We start from the raw sequence: 21,031 nt of genomic DNA, 5'->3' as shown, positions 1-21,031 counted from the left end.
TAGCAGATAAAACAATCCTTGTACATATAGTGAGCATAGACAGCTGTAAGTATAGACAACAACACAGTCAATGAGCTGAGGATTATCTTATATTTCATTCACACACGTTTTTGCCTGTCAAACAGTTGAAGAAGACAGAGCAGAGCGACTGGTTTTCTGAGAGTAACTTTGTACTGAGACAGGATTTATTTGACCAAGCTCTGCATCAAACCTCAGTCCATCCACTTCTGAGGCTCAAAGGCAGCTAATTAATACAAAAACAGAGTGAAAAACAACAGGATTTTATCATTTCTGACAAAGCAAATCAGTTTCATGGATTTTCTATTACGCAGGAACCTACACATGGCAGAGTCTGGTTCTAAAGCATTAGGTACTTGACGACATAATCAAAGCAGCTCTAACTCTTAGATACATTTACATGGCTACAGTTGTGCAAACCCCACAATCGGCAGGTTTAGGTCCGTTGTGGCAGCGAAGTCTGTCACAGAAATGCGTCTGTCCATAAGATTACATCTCTCGGGTAAGCATCTGTGTACACTGTCTGTATGTTTTAAAATGCCCAGTGTTTGTATGAATGTGTGTCCGTGTACAAGTCTACTCGTGTTGTGCAGTACAGCAAAGCCGTGTTATCCATGACTTAGATCCTGATGTGCCACGCTGTTGGTTCCTCTGAGAGTTTGTTGTCATTTCAGGTGTTGTATGCTTGCTAAGAAGAGCAGCAAAGACAGCGTCCAGCCTAAGCCTGAAGTGACATATATACGTAGGTGTTCCTGTACACAGGAGCAGCTCATAGTAATGCAAATACACATAAGAAAAATACAAGGGAGAAAATTGCGGCAGTGTTGTCTCACTTGAATGATCATACTTCCCTTCACAGACTTTGCTCTACTTCCTTATATTTTAAGTCTTCAGTAACTTGCCTTTGCAGACACTGTAGCTTATCTCACAGGTCCACACGCACTTGTGGACATCATCACAACGGAGTGTTTCCTTTCAGTTTGCTTTGTTTAATATACTATGTGCATGTGTTTAATATATGCAGTACATAGGCTGTAAACACTGTGCTAACGCTGAGCACCATTGTCATTCTAGCCTGGAAACAAGGGGAGCAGCATTTGAGAGCAGTGACGTCAGCTTGTGTGTCTCTGAAAGCTCTACGTTTCTCTCACAGTCTCTTTGTGTCTGAGTCTATTTCTCTCTCATAAGCTCTCTCACCCACAAAATATTACACACCGAGGTTGATGGACCTATATGTTAGAGATGGCAGCACTCAGACAGATCCTTGGAGCATTACAAATACACTTGGGTGAGCAAAAACTCTGACTGATCAGCTATGAAACTCAGTGCATCCACTGAGCTGGCAGCAGACGGTGCGCTTTCACGATACATAGATACTAGGTCATGACTGCAACAGACTATAACAAATAGAAAAGTGAAGAGTTTGGGATGTTGTTAGCATCCACAGGGCGGATCATAGTGTGATATCTTTCATCTCCTATGCTGGAGGTAGCTAATAAGCTGCCACATGAACACACTACCCTCTCTAACTTAGAACTTTCCATGTATGTAATTAAGTACGTTTTCCTTTCTTTATTGCCAAATATTACTTATATTAATGCATGCACCAATGATTACTTTTGAGGACATGCAGCTTTGCAAAATCAGAACTGCAAAAGTTTTGGTTAGTTAAATATGTTGGGCCAGGGGAATGATTTCTGAAATGGGTGCAGAAACGGAAAAAAATGCATACAAAATTAACAAAAGAAAATTGATGTCTTTTACAAACCAAGATCCAATTTAGCAGGTGGTTGCACATAACAACTTTCAGAGGAAAACAAATGTTCCCTTTTCATGTCTGCCTTAGATGGAGGCCATTAAAGGATAACGCTGTGAAGCAGCTTGATTAGGTCAGATTACTCTGTTTTAACAGCTAACTGCTTAAGACGTCGTAAGCAGACTTGCAGTAAACTCAAATGCTGGCACTAAAGCTGAAGCTTAAAAATGACATATATACATTTCAGTTGATCATGAGACCTAAGCTGTGTTGATATATGCAACAGAATGTCAGCAATTTGCCCACAAAATCATTGTATCTATTCCTACACACATGGAATGCTTTGAAGTCAAGAACAGCAACGTTTATTTTGGGCAGTGATGTCAAGCTGAACACGTTTAACTGCGTGTCTAAGGTTACAGCAAAGAGGCTGGAAACTCACCCAGAACACTAAAAGAGTATTTCATTCAACATTAAGGCCATGAAAATATATGTAATAAGACCACGTTGATCATAAATTAATTATATTAAAAACACTCATTAGTAGAATACGTTAAGACATTCACTCTGTTCAGTGTTCTGCTGTTCACCTGCTAATCTGCACTAATTAGAGGCAAGAAAAGGCTTCGAGTGGAGAGAGTCACGCACCCTGCATAGACATTGTAAATCATTTTGAACTTCATCAAGAAGAAATGGCAGGAAAAGAATGTGGTGTACAGAATTACAGCAAAGCACTCATTTAGGCTGTTGGTGTCTACCTGTGTCTGCTAGCTTGTACTAGACAAGATGTAGCAAGGGAATGAATACTAGTGCACATGGCCACCAGCATATTGGTGCTGCACTCTCGTTCTTTCTTTCTTAATTCGGTGTGATCTGGTTGAAATGATCTTTCTGTGTATCTGGACCTTGGCAGTTAGAGCAGCAGATTAAAGCTGCCCATGAATGCTGATCGAGTGGCCTGTTTTATAAGTTATGACACGTCTGTAATATTGTTGGAATATTGTTATCATGCATCCTTTGTGCAGCAATTAGAGAAAGAAGATAAAAAAAATTAGTGGTCCTTTTATATTGTTATTATTGATTATTATGGTTAGGCTACAATTTTGCTACTGTTGGAGGCAGGATAACTACTTTCACAGGTAAGACTAACTCCATGCAAACACTAACAATGTCGTGAATACGACAGCTGACAGTTCTATAGTATGAACATGATGTGGGAGAGGATGTGGTCTTCTCTACTGACCCTTTCTCCACGTTAATCTCACTGATCTGCTCTGTACTCCTATACTGGGCCCCATACATTTATCAGTATGCGGACCTTTAGCTTCCCACTACAGTTATTGTAGATCCCAGCAGAAGTAAATCATCCGAGCTCGCATTATACATCTGTACGCATCTTGGTGATGTTTACATAGTTAGTGTTGGCCAGGGTGCAGTTTCCTGTTTTCCTGGCCTCTGATCTGAAGTCCTCCATACTGTGGTTCACTGCCTCTTGGATTTCCACATAGTCAGACTTACTGAGAGTGGATCCGCTGCCGCTCCGACCGCTCTTCTTCAGCTCGTCAGCTGAGCTGGCTTTAGGCACACTTGGCATATTCAGATACTGTGCCTGCTCCTCACCTTCTGTCTCTCTGTGGTAGAAGTAGTTGAAGTTTGATACAATGACCGGTACAGGCAGTGCAATAGTCAGCACACCGGCAATTGCACAGAGAGACCCCACAATCTTCCCCCCAATAGTTGTTGGGACCATGTCTCCGTAGCCTACGGTTGTCATGGAAACCACTGCCCACCAAAAGGCCTCGGGGATGCTGCTGAACTGAGAAACTGGCTCATCTGCTTCTGCAAAGTAGACCGCACTAGAGAAGAGGATGACACCAATGAACAGGAAGAAGATGAGGAGGCCCAGCTCACGCATGCTGGCCTTCAGTGTCTGCCCTAAGATCTGGAGTCCCTTGGAATGACGTGAGAGTTTGAAGATACGAAATACCCTAACTAGACGGATGACACGGAGAATAGCCAACGACATGGCTTGCTGGCCTGCCTGGCCATCCTCTGGCCGCTCTGCTAGTTCTGTGCCGAGGGTGATGAAGTACGGGATGATTGCCACAATATCAATGATGTTCATGATGTTGCCAAAAAATCCAGTTTTGCTGGGACAGGCGAAGAACCTAACTAGGAACTCAAAAGAGAACCAGATGATGCAAAGCGTCTCAACAATGAAGAAAGGATCTGTAAAATAAAAGCTTGCAGATGGAGTGGTGGTGTTGTATGTGGACTGGAGTGAGTTATACATCTCATCTTCGTTTCGATTAAGTGGCAGTGTCTCCAGACAGAAACTGACAATAGAGATAAGAATCACCATGACAGAGATTATGGCAATGATGCGAGCTGGTCCTGAGCTCTCTGGATATTCAAACAGAAGCCACACTTGTCTCTGGAACTCGTTTTCTGGCAGAGGCCGCTCCTCCTCCCTTATAAAACCTTCATCCTCCCTGAAGATTTCCATAGCCTCTTCACCCAATTCATAAAACCGGATCTCCTCAGAAAAAATGTCAAGAGTCACGTTAACAGGCCGGCGCAGTCTCCCTCCAGACTGGTAATAATACAGAATAGCGTCAAAACTTGGTCGATTCCGATCAAAGAAGTATTCATTCCGGAGCGGATCAAAATACCTCATCCTTTTTTTAGGATCACCTAGCAGTGTCTCTGGAAACTGGGAAAGTGTCTTCAGCTGTGTCTCAAAGCGCAAGCCTGAGATGTTAATGACAACCCTCTCGCAGCATTCATGATCCGGATCCGAGTCGTAATGGTCATGAGACTGACCTGGATGTGCTGCTGCTTCATCCGCAGGGTCGCTGGTAGCGACCGTCATGATGGAAGAAGATGGGACCTGCAGCTTTCAGACCGGGCGGGGCCACGCTGGGCCACAAGTAGGTAAAGTCTCCACACACTTGTACAGTCAGGCAGATTTGCCTGCTAAAAGGAACAGACAGAAAGCAGAGGTAGGTTTAATATTAATGTGATCAGCACATGCTTCACGCTCTACTTTTTATGGGACTTTAAACGAATAACTTGTTCAGAAACTTGTATTCACTGGCAAACATTTATGATCCACTTATTTTGTCAATTCTTAAACCAAACATTTTTCAGCTGCTGTTATTTCCCAGAAAGGCCATGTTACTTCAAAGCCTTGAAAGCAGAGCATTTGAAAATAACAAGTTGGTGGGGGCAGAACCATTTGCGAGCGCTGGCTCCATTGTGTCTGTGTATTAGGTTATGAGTTCTCCCTCATATGAGCACACTGCAGGATCAATATGCAGGCCAGTAATACAGTATCCACTCTCACAGGGTGCAATTACAACCAACAAATCTGATTATGAGCTCAGTGCTCCACAGTCTCTGAGATGAGCTTCCTCTATAAATCTGGTGTTACCAGCATTTCCTACCAATGCTGAAAAAAAAACTTACCTAATTTAATAAACTTCGTAGTTTTTTCAGTAGAGAAGATTTTGGGAGATTTGTCAATTCACGTGTTTGACATAACACACATCTGTTCTGTTCATTAGCAGCTGCACAAAAGCAACGGTGGTCCACAAAAAAACCCAAAAAACTTGTTTCAGCTTTTGATTTTTAAAATAAGGTCTGAAAAAATCAATCAATCAAAAGCCCCTACCTGCTACTTTTCACAGGCACGTATTGGGCTTGTTTACAGTCTCTGTCCTCTGCTGGTAAATCTTAAGCAGAGTGCCCGGTCCTGAGTCACTCCCCTCGGTCCAAGCAGCTCCTTCCTGTCACTCATATATCATCCGAAGCTCTGGCGCTGCAGCAAGGCGGCAGTGGGAATGGGAGAGGGGACAAGGTGTGAGGATGCAGGAGTTACCTCCATCGCTTCAGTGACCAGCGGGCACATGCCGAGATGCAGCTACGCTACAGGCTGAAGCTGGTCGGGGACGACGGTGGGGGCAAGTGGTTTGCACTTAAACACACTTAAAATCCTGACATTAGTTAAATTTAACATGACACTGCCGTCGCCCAAAACAAAAACAACGACAGCCTTGATGCCTGGCATCAGTGAAGAAAAGATACTGTGAAAGCCGCCGAGGAGATTTAAGAAATAACGCGGAATCACCTGTTTGATTCCTAAGTTGTTTAAAAAAATGTTACTTTTTAATTATTTCAACGTAAATATCACCATCCTTTTTTTCGGATGGGGAAAATCCATATGACTACACCAGTGATGCACATCACTAAGAAACAGAATGCATTCACAACTCCATGGATGAAACCAACCCTCTGATGGCGAAATAAACTATTGCTAATAAATGTGAGTCCAAGCAGCCAAGTTCATGCATTTTCAGACATTAAATGGAAATGTTGTAGTTGACTGCAAGCGCGAGTTAGTTTGGAGGGGCAGGTGCCAGACATGCTCAAGCCATTTGCAGCCCTATCCTGTGCGGATCATGGAAATCCACAACAGTCTCCATGCACTAAACAAAGCAGCATAGCATTATCTGTCCGAGTACAGGCAGCATTATTTCAGATAGGCTAATGGCATGCAGGAATTCACCGCGATTGTCTTGTTGTTGTGCAGACGCATGTAGCCTATTAATGTTTTGTTAAATCCAGTTTTTCTCTTCTCAAAAGGTGTCTTGAGGTCGTTCGTCTATTTCTTCATATGTGCCCTTCTTCCCCTATTTGACTAATCAGTCCAGCGGCTGTGTCATCTCATCACGTCTAACTGTTTTTGAGCTGCCGGCTCTTCCCGTGTTTCTCATATTTCACCATAATTCACCATAGTAGAGATGCGTGGGCTGCAGTTAGGCATTGCAGCGCATACTAAAAGCTTCTTGTGCGCCTCGCCCCATCCCTTTGCGCTCCCCACCCCCCGACACTCCTGTCCTCACTCTTCCACATTAAAGAGGAAGCATCGCCCACTAGAGAGTGGAAGCGTTTCTAAGCAAAACACGCGCTGCTCAGAAGAGATTAAGGGGAAGAAGAAGAAGAAAAAAACCCTTAGAGGCAGAGAATGGCCGAAAAAATTTGAGCGATAAAATGTTGTTAATGACTTGGCTTCTGTTGTGTTTCCGATGTGGATATATATCCACATAACAAATTAGAATTGGGCTAAAGAGAGGCACAAAAACACCGTGAACAACAGTGAGGGAGAATTGTAGGGGAAATTACACGTTTAAACAGCTAATGCACAAAACAACAAAATCCCAGGTGCTCAAAGTTATTTTTGACGGTCTTGAATAGTTTTGGAATTCATGTCTCTCCAATGATTATAATAGTTAATCTTTATATGTATGACATAGAAACACCCCTGTCCTGATCGCTTTGTGTGTGTGTGTGTGTGTGTGTGTGTGTGTGTGTGTGTGTGTGTGTGTGTGTGTGTGTGTGTGAGAAAGATTACACTTTAAAAGATTGCATTTTTAAAAATTATTCTTTTTATGAAGGAAAAAACCTGTCCAAACCTGACTGGCCCTATTTAAAATTGTAATTGCCCACCTCGTTATCAACTGTGATTAAGCTCATTTGTTGAAAAGTTGAGTTCAAATTCACTTGCCATATCCAGGCCTGATTACTGCCAGACCTGCACAATCGAGAAACCCTTACATAGAACATGTCTGACAAAGTGAAAGAGATCTCAAATTGAATCACCACAATCACAATCTAAAGAAACTCAGGAACAGATGAGAAACAAAGTCACTGACATCTATCACTTTGGGTTACAAAGCCATTTCCAAGGCTTTGAGACTCCAGTAAACCACTGGTGAGAGCCATTACCCACAAATGGAGATATCCTGGAACCTTCCCAGGAGTGGCCAGCATACCAAAGTTACTCCAAGAGTAAATCAGTGACCTGGGAGGTCACCAAAGAACTGAGAACAACATCTAAAAAAAACTGCAGGGTTCACTTGCATGAGTTAAGGACAGCCTTCATGTTTCAAAAATTGGACAGGAACTGGGCAAAAGTGGCATCCATGGGAGAGCTACATAGTTAAAACCACTGAGAACACCAAGGCTCGCCTTGCATTCACCAAATAACGTCATGGTGAACCCCGAGACTTTTGGTGAAATATTTTGTGAACTGACAAGACAAGAGTTGAACTTTTTGGAAGGTTTGAGTCCCCAAACCAACACAGCATTTCATAAGAACAACATTATACCAACAGTCAGACATGGTGGTGGTAGCATGATGATCTGGGGCTCCTTTGCTGCTTCAGGACCTGGACGACTTGCTCTAAATGATGTAACCATGAATTCTGCTCTCTATCAGAAAATCCTGAAGGAGAATGTCCAGGCATCAGTTAATGCCATGAGGCTCAAGCTGACTTGGTTTATAGCTTGGATTTAAACAGCACAGCTAGGTTTGGCCCGTTCCTCTTCCCCGAAATGAAATAATGATTTTAATAACTACATCTGCAAATTGCATTTATCTAAATTTATTTGATGATCTGAAGCATGATGAAGCAAGTGTGATAAATACAAACCATAAGACATCAGGAAGGGAACAAATACTTTTTACGGTACTGCACTGTATTTGCCACTCTGGTGTTATCAGGTTCTACTGATAAATGCCCTGGAACTCTTAAATCTTCAGTTGTTTGTGAATGTAAATGAACACAGCCCATTTCTAAATGCAGGAGCAAGCCCAGCTTCCAATATCCCGCGCTGGGTGTCAGTAGAACAATGATTCATCTTCCACCACCATGTTGAAAGCAATTATCTAAACACACTTTCACTCACGGGATGAGGAAGAGTGCACGTAGAGCATGTTATAGAATATGGGATTCAGAAAGGGTCACAGTGACGTGAGGTTTATTTAAGTCTTGCAGCTGTTTTGTGTTTTTGTTTTAAGATCCAACATCAGTTTTTCATGTTAGAATTCACTGTTCTAAACCATGAATACATTTTTTAAAAATCGTTTTATTTCTTTAACCAAATAAAAAAATCATCAGCTAACTGAAGTCTTATTGGAATCCCACTATTAATTACTGTTGTACTATGTTGAAGCGATACAACGCATATCTATACTTCAGATGAAACCATATATACATATATATATATATATATATATATATGTATATATATATATATATATATATATATATATATATATATATATATATATATATATATCAACAAAAAATGCAGTGGTAACTAAAGTCTTGACCTAAATCATAAAGTTGGTATTTCCTAGCTGGTACAGTGCTGGGCTTTGAATGCCCATAGACATATAAAGTATAAACAGTTTTATATCAATGCCACACAGTTTACCCAGAGTTTGACAGACCCAAACCCCTTCCAGATAGCCAGATCCATCTCCAGTTCCCTCTTACCTTCAGGTTATGCCAAGTCTGAACCTAATAGGAGCATTGATTGTGTTTTATGTTTAGCCAAGCAGGCCAGATAAAATCTGAAAGGGAAACTTTAGATTGCTTCCCAACTATTGACCCCACATGACTGCAATAACCATGCAAACATTATTTTTCACTGTATTAAATATGTACCATGTTGTGATAGCCAGTGAATTTATTGGAGCTTATGCTCCAAAATGCTACCCAAGCACTCTGTTTTGTTTGTTTGTTTTTTCTTTCTTTCTTTTTTAGAAGATGGATTAGAGGAAGTAAATATGATGGATACAGTCTTAGTACTCAGGATAACATCTAAGTGAAGAGGTTACGCAGAAACCATTATTCCTGAAAGAGAAGGGCATACGAATATTTTGAAATGATTATGGCACGACTAGGATATGTGTGTCGGACATGCACACCTAAAATCTCCAGCCTTTCTCATGCATGACTGGAAGAGTGAGAACGAGACCAAGTGAGGGAGAGAGGTTGTTTATCTAAGTTATGACAGACGACTGCAGGGAGGAGCTTTGTCCTGTGTGACCTCTGCTGGTGCTGCAGCAGGTGATATCTTACTAGATGCAACACACTCACACGTGCAGTGATGAGCTGTTGTTATCGGTACATTCCTTAACATACTGACTCCCTGTTTCTTTGTGGCTTCAAGCCCACAAAAATCCATGTGCAAAAACACACACATTTCTTTATACATGTATAAATGAATATGAATATGTTTCTGAAACTGCAGTTAATGTAAATGGAGAACAAAAATAAACGAATCTTTGTTGCAGAACTCGGCTCCTGTATGACACACCAAGGAGTTCATCAGCTTATTCTGGCCATTCATCCCTCTTTTTCCTCTCATTTTCTCCACCCACTCTTCACGTTCTCTGCATGTCTCCCCCTGGGGTCTCTCTCTATATTTAGAAAATGACCTTGCAAGTTCTATACCTGTCTGTTGAAAGCCTCCAGAGCAGAGTGCTCCGGTATTGATTCTAGATGTGGTTTCACTTTCCGTTGTTTTCTCCACCTTAGAAAACAAGAGAAAATCAATGATCTTGCTGATCTGGAGGGTGTGGTTTAGCAAAGAGAGGAGTATACAAATGGCATGTATTCTGTATCACTAGATATTTGCTGCTGAATCTATAAGCAACATATTAAAACATCACCTTTGCATGGAGGCTCTTGGTGGCCTGACACGTCCACTGAACATTCATTTTCCCTAAGGAATTTCTGAAACTGTGGGCAGCAGTTAAGTGCTCTCTGTCTGGACAATTCAGCTAAATGAACAGTTAATGTATACAAACCATAGTCTGTCAGCCACAAGCATCAAGCACCAGTCTGCCTGTAGTCTGTCTGTGTATATTTGTATTATATTACTAAGAGTTGTGGAAAAACAACTATTGGGAAAGACACCAGAGAAATGGTGGAAATTGTGTCAGGAAGAGCTTATATTTATGGATCAGAAGACACTAGATTAGGGAGGATGGAAAAAAAGCCATCAGGAAATGCAGAAATGAGGGATGCAGAAAATGAAAACGAAGGGGAGGGATGGAAGAACAGAGGTGGAGAGGGCAGCAGATAAAGGTCACGGTGACAGTGATGAGTCATGCAGCAGAATGCAGGAGCGTCTTTGTGTCTCTGTGTTAAACTGTCAGCCTCTCTACCATTTGTCTCTTTGTTTTGGCAGCAAAAGATTGCAAATGAACATCCTGCTCTTGCTTAATCTAAATCTTCTTGCAGGCCCGCATGTGTCAGACTGTGTATATTTGTATTTCTAAGGTATTTCTTTCTTTGCATTTGTATACAGAACTGGACAGGGAGTCCTGTGTTCTCTGCTACGCCTGCGGCTGAAAACTGGTACTGATCAGCCAATCAGCAGTAAGAAATAATCTGATTTTAGTGGAAGCACTAGCAACAGCATCATCATCCTTAGCAACCATCGTTTCCTGCAGTGCCAAGACTGTAGCTCTGCAAGCGAACAGGGAAATATCACACAACTGGGAGTCACTAGAGGAAAAAACAACAAGAGGCGTGTGTACTGTGTCACATGACCAGGGCATAAAATGCTTTATTATACTTTATGTTAAGAAAGTCACGAGTTTATTGTGAAAGTTCTTTTATGAAGAATTTTGAAGCTGAAATCAGTCGACACCTTCCTTTAGAACATTAGTGTGTTCACTCTAATCTGGACTCTGGTTTTAAGACAAAATGTAATCATGATTAAAAATAACAATTAGCTGTTGGTACTGTTAGAAGATGTCAAGCAGCCAATAAATAAAAAATGGTTTAAATTAACATAAAATTAAAAATTTAATCATCAACAAACTGATCTCGCCTCGGGTCGAAAGCATAAGCATATATTTTAGAGAATAACATTCAAATATACCAAAGTATGCAATGGGAATGATTAAAAAAGCTTACCCATGTGTTGATAATTGATAAGTCCTGGCACTCTGTGGACATAGAATTTTATTCTGTGGAGTTATTTGATTATATTTTCCGCTCATGTCTTAAACTCGTGCTGTTTCTCAAAAACAACAGACGAAAATTGAAAATTCAAATTATGAAAATCAAATGAAGTGAGAAAGATGATGTGTGAAGGCTGTATGGAGGGGATTTACTTGTAATGAGGGCTCTGTAGACCTTCTGGCTCACTGTTTACCAGCCTGGGCCTCAGCTTCTCTATTCCCATCCCTGAAAGCATTGGTTTGGGCCACAGTATGCAGCTGTTTCAGTTGCTTCATATTTATTAAGCGAGGAGCATTTTGCAGCTAATGATCCAGACTTTCCCCTAAAGTGTTAGAAGCCAAAAAAGACTCAAAAGGGAACAAATTATGGATTAAAATTTGCCCCAAAGTGCAGTGTCTCTTGTGATAATATTAACCTTGGAAAATTTATGTACATTTTGTGTCTACGACTTCTTTCCTCTGATCACAGGTGACCAGAAACATCCAAAGGGACATTCCATCATCTCCCTTCAAGATCTGTTGGCATTTTGATTGTGAAGGTTTTATACTATGTGTGTGCTGGGATGATGTTGGCTCACAATATTGAAATTGTTTCAACTTAAACTTGCTGTTCACATCGAGTCCCTGCATGGTGAAACCCAGTCTACACAGTGTACAATTCTAATAAACACACTGATACACAAAATTAGACTTTGCTAGCCTCTACCTTTCCCTGTGCACAGTTTACAGTAACACCAACAGCTCAAGAGATTAGCTCTGAAATACACCTGCAGAGGGCTGAATCTGCCACCAGCAGCCCTCCCCTGTTACTATGGAGAGTTGTTGTGCATTAGCCCTGTGGCTAGTGTGAGGTCTGATGACATCATTTTTGTGATCGGCTGCCACATTGTGCCTTCTCCTATGTTTGATACTGAAGGAACAGACAAGCAAAAGAATGAAAACAGACACAAATAGACAACCAAAGATATAGTGGTTTGATTCTTTCAGCCACACTTTTGCCAAGAGAGATGGCAGAGTGGTTAGTGAACTGGCAGGCTCGTCGCAGCAATAAAGCACACTTTCTCATACACAGCATGACAGCATGATTGCTGCAAACCTTTGTTACAATGTTAATATTTACCTCTTCGCCTGGGAGATGACATGAAGTTTTCCACTGTGCTCTAACACAGCTCAGTGCTCTTTAAGGTGCAACCAGACAAACCAGGGGGCATCCAAACGTCTGACGTAGAATTAAATTTAGGAATCACCAAATGTTTCTTTCTAAATCTGTCAGAGAGACGTCTCTTTTATTTTCAATATTGCCCTTCTAGTTCATTGATGGAGTACTCCGTCATAAGCTTCCTGTCTGGTCCTGCTGCTACAGAGAGCTCTCTTTGTTCTTTCTTCTGTTGTGTTAGTGTTTTCCTGTAACCAAAGGACTCTGGGCCAGCACTGTTTTTCACTATTAAAAGACTGTCATGTTGCAAGGCTCTTCACGGGAAACACTTGTTAAACAGTGGCACATCCTGTGTGCCAACAGCATTTCTGCACACAGCAGAATCCAGAAAAACCCATGAAATGATTGAATATTGCAGTACTGAAGGATTAAACCATTTTATATCATGTACTTAATTGCATTATATGTTGCACAGGTAAGGCAGTCACTAATTCTTTGCCCAGCTATAAAACATTTCATGTATTTTCATTCTATTAACGCTTAACTGCAAATTTAATAGGTTTCTTTTATTGAACAATTTAGAGTGAGAGAAAGGCAGAGGGATACTAAACACAGGTTGTTAGTCTCCCTTCTAGTTAACTTAAAAGTGGAAATGTACTTTGGAAATGTATTGAATCCAGACATCCCTCTGGACGTAGCTGCAGGAAGGTTTTCTGAATCTTTTCAGAGTGTCTATATTTCTACCTAAAAGCTAGTTAAACAGACCAACAAAAAGTATAAAACTTGTTCACTGATTTATTGAGGAAAATGATCCAACATTATATATCAGTAAGTGGCACTAAAACTTTGCCTTGCAACTGTAAATGAGTGCATTTTCCTTTACAATTTGGCTACTTTCAGACTCTACATGGGTCATGTTTAAGACAGCACAAAAATAACACAGAACAAATGCCCCCCATGACAACATTTTGCCCTTTCCCATAAATCAAGAGTGCACTCTGGGAAGGAGAAAGCCGTCCAAAGGCATGTGTATGTGCTGCATGTGTCTGTGTTTGTGTCTGCATAAACGCCTTTGTATTTTCCTCCACGTACAGTATATGTCAATGGAATAGCAGCGACCAGCACATGTACATATGCGTTTGTCTCACATATTACAAATACACAACACATAGAACTAACAAAGGCAAATGACTAACAGTCGTTGAATTTGTATCACAGTTTTATAGCAGTAACTTGTGGATGGCCTTGGTTTTTGCCACTTCTGTCTTAATGTTGGTCAGCTGTTGTCCATGATGAACATCTCCTCCCGGAAAGGTGAATACAGAATGCAAAAATCCTTGATATTCCAGTAACGCGAAAGTGCTTTGCAAAATTGCTGTCTTGTTTTCTGCATCTATCCTTTTGAATTTTATATAGAAAGCATGTGGTGAAAAAGTCCGTTGCAGCTGAATCCTGTCACTGTCTCAACAACTTCTGACCCTGCGATGGTTCCATTCACAGTGCTTTAGCCTCAGCGCGGAAGCAGCTACAAAACTGCAGCTACAAAACTGCAGCTACAAAACTGGATGTTGAGTGTCCATTATAAGCTTTTCAAAACTGCATGTTGTTGCATTTTGGAATGAGCTGTGGTTCGCTGGAGGGGCGTGGCAGGGTGATTAATAGGCACAACTTGTTAATTCAGGTTCAAGGGCACCAGGATGAGCAAGAAGGCAGGGCGGGAAGAATTAGTCCAGAGAGATTTCTGTCTCAATTGCTAACTTGGCCAATCTGGCCCAACAGGAAGACCGGAGTCGCATCGCCCCTAAATGGAAAAATAAGGTCACTGCAGGCTAATGGCTAATCTAAATGCCTTCAAAATGACTCAGCTTTTCTAAGTAATTAGCACCTGTATCAAATCAATTTAGTTTGTTTACCTAAATGGGAGGCAGTCTAACTGGTTTCGTTGGGGGTTCCAGGAGGTCTGAGCAGAGAAAGAGTTCACCTAAGAGAGAAAAAGACAAAATGGGGAAGGAAAAGCAAAACTATTAGTTTTGTGGTCTCTGCAAAAGCAAAGCTACTTCTCTTCCTTCTTTTGTCTCATTAACAGTCGGGCAAGAACTGTGTAACTCTGAATAACGTCTTAGTGAGGAGAGCGTTAAGGACAGGAAATTAAAGTCTGACAGACATGATTGTAACTCTCAAGTGACCTGTGTCAACTTGAAATTAGCAGAAGTGAACAAAAATTGAAAGGATGAGTGCACTGCAGTGTGCAATGTCTCTAACAATCGTGTGGATTATTAGAGGCCCGGGAAATAAAGGCTTCCAGACTGGCCAATCCAGTTAGGTGAAAAACAAGTGGCTCCCATTTCTGCTTATTCACTTTCTGATCTATTAGTGTTTTCCTCTGCTAGAGATTTTATGTAACATGAGAAATGAGCAGGCTTCCAACTGATGATCAATATGGAGCTCACCACTGAAAAAATATAAAAATGCCAGGGATCAAATTGAAAACTTATAATCAATCAACGAAAAGGTTTAATCTGAGGCACCTCCCACTTTGCCTTTTAGGGTGTCCCTCCAAATGAAGCTACCATGATTATCACTAACTGGAAAGGTACACAAAAGATGTAATTTTGTGTAATCATTTAATTGCGTAGTCAATAGTTTAAGAATAATTATATTTCCCTTGTCCTGGCTTTCGAAAGTTTTATCTCTGCCTCACTCTCGTCTCTGCTTTCAGTTAAGTGACCAGAGTCAGGGCGGACACTGGGCATAAACAGACATAAATCTGGAGGATCATCAGTGCAATGGTATCAAAGATAGGACTGTGTTACATGAAAACGCACGAGTATTTTAAGACTTTTAAGACCAAGCAAACAACAGAAAACCCCCATTACAGATTCCATTTCTTACTTTTTAAATAATTACAATGTATTCAGTTATTACAAGTACAAGCCTTCTTTTTTTCTCTTGCTTTCTAATATCACATCCCCTTCATATCAATGAGAAATGACAAAGGTCACAAAGCACCTGTTCAATTAGGAGATTACGGCCACCAGGGGGCAGCACAGTACACAACCTGTGTGAGCACGCCTTCGGTGTTCTTACTCATTTCTTAGACAGCGTCAGCCGAAGGTGAAAGACACGAGGATCACAAATCCTGCACAAAGACTGACGAGGGTCTAAACATTAAAACACATACATGCATGCATGACATCACTACACTGTTCGATGAAGGACGAAAGCCAAAAAACCTTCTTACGTCACAATAACGATATAAAATGGATTTGTAGATAACTGACCGGCCTTTAACCTGAGTGCAGGTTAATTTAGCGTCAGTGCGTCTCGTGATGATAACTTGTTAGATTGAAATGACCTGCCTGAACTTTCCATTCAGTAAATTGTAAATCTCCAAACAACAAAAGCCGCGGGTCTTATGTTATGACTTACGCCACAGTGATCGTTCAGAATGAGACGAGCACCACAGTGCTTAGAACTTACCAGCTGTTTTAGTGGGAGAACAGCAGCCTCTGCTGAACGCCGACAGCAGCGCACTCAGGGCAGCCAGACAATGTGCTCCCAGTCCATTCACAATTTCCTCACATGTCTCTTCTTCGGCCTCTCTTGACAGACAGCTTTGGAGCTATCTGTGTCGAGCCTGTGCTGTTTTGTAGGACTGTTGTGATTAACAACCTCCTTGGTGGGATTTGTTTCGTGTCGTTGTTCTGGTCACTGGGGGGGCTTGCAGATTAGCGTTAGTGGGCGTGTTTGGGCGTCTATTTTTTATGCAGCGAAGCACGGTGCCCCAACATCCTTCTTACACACCGAAGACAACCCATTAAGATGAAAATCTTCAATATTGCTTCCAAGCAATCTGGGAGGTTACTGTGGAAACAAAGGTGCCATGGTAACGGTGACTGGGTGGGTTACCGAGGTAACGACCGTCGCCATGGAGACTGCATCACAGTGGGCTATATTCGAGGCATCCGAAAAGAGACACGCTCCATCTTTGATCACTGTTTGTGTGCGCAAAAAAAAAAGCTCAGTGTTTCTTCGCTGCACGTGTGTCTTGCATCGATAATGAGAGCTGGAGTCGGCTGGCCCCTGTGTTTACATGTCGCCGTTTAACCATTAAAATAGCTAACCAGGAGAATGCATACAAAGAAATTGTTGGGAATTCTTATATATATGTTTTTTTTTTAAAGAGAATAGCATTTGGACTAGACTTTAACGCACAATAAAGGCATAGCACAAAACGCTCTAATTGAGATATTATATGCTGAACTGTGTTTTTCAGACGTCACATGTGTTTAAACACGCACACACAAACATATTTAAATGATTCTGGATATTATACATAGCCGATGATGGACGGATCACGACCCATAACGCATGTTAATACAATGTGAGTGCCCTTCAAGTATTATACATTTGTGCACATCTGTCACAGTTATACAGCTTCTATGTCTACCTGTTGTGAAACATATACTCACTATTGCCCGACTCACAACAGGTCAACCCCCCTCACTCAGAGAAGAATGGTAGGCCTAAAACTTTATAAGGAGCTCTTCATCTTCTTACAAGCGCGAATGGAACCACACAGAATTATGAATTCATACCACTGAAATGAAAAATCCCGATTCTTTGAATGGACAGCAAAGCAGCATCTCTGAACGTACAGGTTTCGTTCTTTCGCTTCTTTTTTCTGTTTTTTTTTCTTCTTCTTTCTTTCTGATCTACAGCTGCTTCCACACGCTGGTGCGCAACGGCAGAACCAGCTGTGTGTTGATTCGTCACCACGTCCTGTGTTCAATGTTATGGCTCTAAAATAATGGCTACACGTCGGTGAAAATCTTTTTGTTTATATTCACACAATTCTGCGAGTTGTTCTGAGCGGTAGTGGGGAAGTTGGGCTGCTGTTTGAACGTGCTGTTTATCCCGTGCTCTTCTATCACCATGTACTCGCTCTTGCTGAGTGAAGAAGAAGAGCGAGTCTTCCTCAGCTCCTCGGTGTCTGCTAAAGGCTGACAGCTGCCCACGTGCAAGTACTGTGCCTGCTCCTCGCCCTCCGTTTCTCTGTGGTAGAAATAATTAAAATTGGAGACGATGACAGGTACAGGCAGGGCAATAGTCAGCACGCCAGCAATTGCGCACAAAGACCCCACAATCTTTCCCCCAATTGTCACGGGGTGCATGTCTCCGTAGCCCACTGTGGTCATGGTGACAACAGCCCACCAGAATGCGTCCGGGATGCTGTTGAAACCCGATTCTGGGTCGTCTGCCTCAGCAAAGTAGACAGCACTGGAGAAGAGGATGACACCGATGAATAAGAAGAAGATGAGCAGGCCCAGCTCACGCATACTGGCCTTTAGAGTCTGTCCTAAAATCTGAAGCCCCTTAGAGTGACGCGACAGTTTGAAGATACGGAACACCCGAACAAGCCTAATTACGCGCAGAATGGCTAAAGACATGGCCTGCTGTCCGTTCCCTTGTCTTTCTGCCAGCTCTGTGCCCAGTGTGATGAAATAGGGAACAATGGCCACAATGTCTATAATGTTCATAATATTTTTGGAGAACGTGGCCTTACTCGGGCATGCAAAGAAGCGCACTAGCAGCTCGAATGAGAACCAGATTATACACAACGTCTCCACGACAAAGAAGGGGTCCGAGAACGGGCTGATGAAATAGGGGAGTGTGCCATTTATCACAGGCGCAATGGTGATTGGATCCCTGTTCTCATCCCTGAACTCCGGCAATGTCTCTAAGCAGAAAATGACAATGGAGATGAGAATGACCAAGACTGAGACTATTGCGATTCCCCGGGCGGGACCAGAGCTCTCTGGGTACTCAAAAAGCAGCCACACCTGTCTTTGAAATTCATTCTCAGGCAACGGTCGCTCCTCCTCCTTTATGAAACCCTCATCCTCCCTGAACTTCTCCATAGCCTCCTCGCCCAGCTCGTAGAAGCGTATCTCCTCAGAAAAAATGTCAATGGGCACATTCACAGGTCTTCTTATGCGTCCGCCAGACTGGTAGTAATAGAGGATGGCATCAAAGCTGGGTCTGTTCCGATCGAAAAAGTATTCATTCCTGAGGGGATCAAAGTACCTCATCCTCTTCTTGGGGTCACCCAGCAGCGTCTCTGGAAACTGCGAGAGAGTCTTTAGCTGCGTTTCAAATCGTAACCCTGAGATGTTGATGACCACCCTCTCGCAGCATTCGTGATCCGGTTCATAACGGTCCAGAGAGTGGTGGCCCGGGAGAGCCGCTGACTCTTCTAGCATGTTGTCACAAGCCACAACAGTCATCACGTCGGCTTCTGTCTCGGTGTATCCGTGGTTCACCAGGTTGTCGCCCCGGGTTTTGGTTGCGCTTGGCGGGGGTGATTGAAGGAGGCTGAGGTGGTCGTCCATGCGCGGTTGAAGACGCATACAGGGGCGGCCGCCTCGCCCCCTCCGCGGACCCCGGTCAACCACAGCCGTCGCCACCACAGACTTGTCTCCTCTACGTCTCTCTCACTTTCTTCTCTCGCTTCACTTTCACTCCCCACTGTTGCTCTTCCCGCCCACGAGGAAAGATCTGGGTTTATAAACAGCCCTTCCACCCGCCCACGACGCGCCAGCGCTGGGTAACTTCACCCTCCTCCTCCAATCGTTGGACGCTCCTTTATACAGAAAAAGCAACAGACGGGCGTCACTCAGCACATCGTTTGGGCGTGCCCACCTTCTTCTACCCCTCTCCCGTCTTCTAGACGCGCGCTGACACACACAGACTCTCTCACACACACTTGGCGAGTACAAACAGTCTCCTTTTAAACAAGGTCATTGCCCATAGATGGGATATTTTCAAATAGGCTGCTCATGAATATATCACAGCTTCATTTCCACTCGAAAGTATCATAAAAGATGCACCAGCACCAGAAATAAATTAGGGTGTGTCCTGGTAAAGTACTGCACCTAATTCTGCAGGCGATAATATTATTTAAATTAGGCTCAAGGAAAATGGTTAACGATTGATATCCCGTCTGAAATCTGAGAGATAATTAATGCCGAGTCCCAATGGTACGTGTTAAAGTGATGATCAGCGAGCGCGGGGATGAGAAAGACAGGAGGTAGTTCGGTCAGGTCGATGTGTGATGAATACATAACAGCAGCAGCATAAAATTAAATTCAATGTTTGGTGAAAAGCTTAAAAAGAAGCAAGTGCCGAAGAAATCATTATTAATAAGACATTAAGAGACACGCAGATCCTACCTCAGCTCATATGATACAAGGTCAGGTGACCTTTATAATCAGACCTATCCCAGGACAGTGCTGTGTACTGTACCTGCCCTTTTGACATTCATCATTATTTATTGTCAAAAGGCAATCTGAAACGTGACTTTTCCCCCCACTGCTAAAACTGACCACATATGGGAAACTTCTAGTAAGGGGATGTGTGTGACTGACAAGCAAGCTCATGTTATCATTATCCAGTATGGCAGGAAAACGACAAGCAAATAGAAATTCTAACATTTTTTATTGCTTCAGACAGTGTTGTATAATTTCAGTGTACAGTTTCCAGGTGTCACTTGAGTGGTTGCTGTCCGAGGTACTGAAAGGGAGGGGGGGGGGGGGGGGGGGGGGGTGACTATTCAAACTATTCATTTATATTATTGTGTGTTTGTTTTTAAGTCAAGTATGTCTGAGGCAGAACTTTAAACACAGGTTTAAACCCACTCTTTGCTTGAATCAGCACTTGCATCAAACAGTCCTTTGACACAGCTGCTAAAACTGATCATGAATTACTCAAAGACTCAGTGCAGCTTCTCTTATCTATTTTTTCATGTTGTCATTTTGAACTACGTTGAGATAAACATTTACATTGGCTTCATTTCTTAATGTTTAACATTTAAAGGGGTACAGCCAACTACTGAGTCAGATATGTCAACCTTCACGTTACCACGCAAACACACCGTTATAAGTACCTTTAAATGCTAAACTAAACCGATAAATTAACTAAATAAACAACAAAGGTTGCATCATAGTTTGGGCCACTGTATAGCACTCACCTCAAATAAAGTGACTACACCCAAAATACCTTACAGACAATTTCACTACAAAAGCTTTGAAAAGACACAAAATTACCATAAAATAACTGTCATATCTAACAAAGCAAAAAACCAAACAAAAAACACCATTATTATTATTATTATTATTATTATTATTATTATTATTATTATTATTATTATTATGTGAAAACACAATCTAAAGGACACATACAGCAATTAGGCTCAACCATGCCATACACAACAATA

At 42.1% G+C, this 21,031-nt stretch overlaps 2 protein-coding genes across 2 annotated transcripts; both read right to left on the bottom strand.

Annotated features, from left to right (window-relative positions):
- Positions 1 to 3,152: 3,152 nt before the first annotated feature.
- Positions 3,153 to 4,646, bottom strand: kcna2b (potassium voltage-gated channel, shaker-related subfamily, member 2b). The gene has a single exon (XM_085345450.1). The coding sequence runs from the start codon at positions 4,644 to 4,646 to the stop codon at positions 3,153 to 3,155; it is 1,494 nt and encodes a 497-aa protein (XP_085201576.1).
- Positions 4,647 to 17,570: 12,924 nt separating this feature from the next.
- LOC146610206 (potassium voltage-gated channel subfamily A member 3) lies at positions 17,571 to 19,166 on the bottom strand. The gene has a single exon (XM_085345449.1). The coding sequence runs from the start codon at positions 19,164 to 19,166 to the stop codon at positions 17,571 to 17,573; it is 1,596 nt and encodes a 531-aa protein (XP_085201575.1).
- Between the last annotated feature and the right edge of the window lie 1,865 nt (positions 19,167 to 21,031).

Source organism: Diplotaxodon limnothrissa, linkage group LG20 (assembly GCF_057381915.1).
Source record: "Diplotaxodon limnothrissa isolate DT_005_m linkage group LG20, D_limnothrissa_male_GT1.1, whole genome shotgun sequence".
NCBI classification, from domain to species: Eukaryota; Metazoa; Chordata; class Actinopteri; order Cichliformes; family Cichlidae; genus Diplotaxodon; species Diplotaxodon limnothrissa.
The sequence above is the reverse complement of the archived record's forward strand: the minus strand, read 5'-3'. Positions and strand labels throughout refer to the sequence as shown.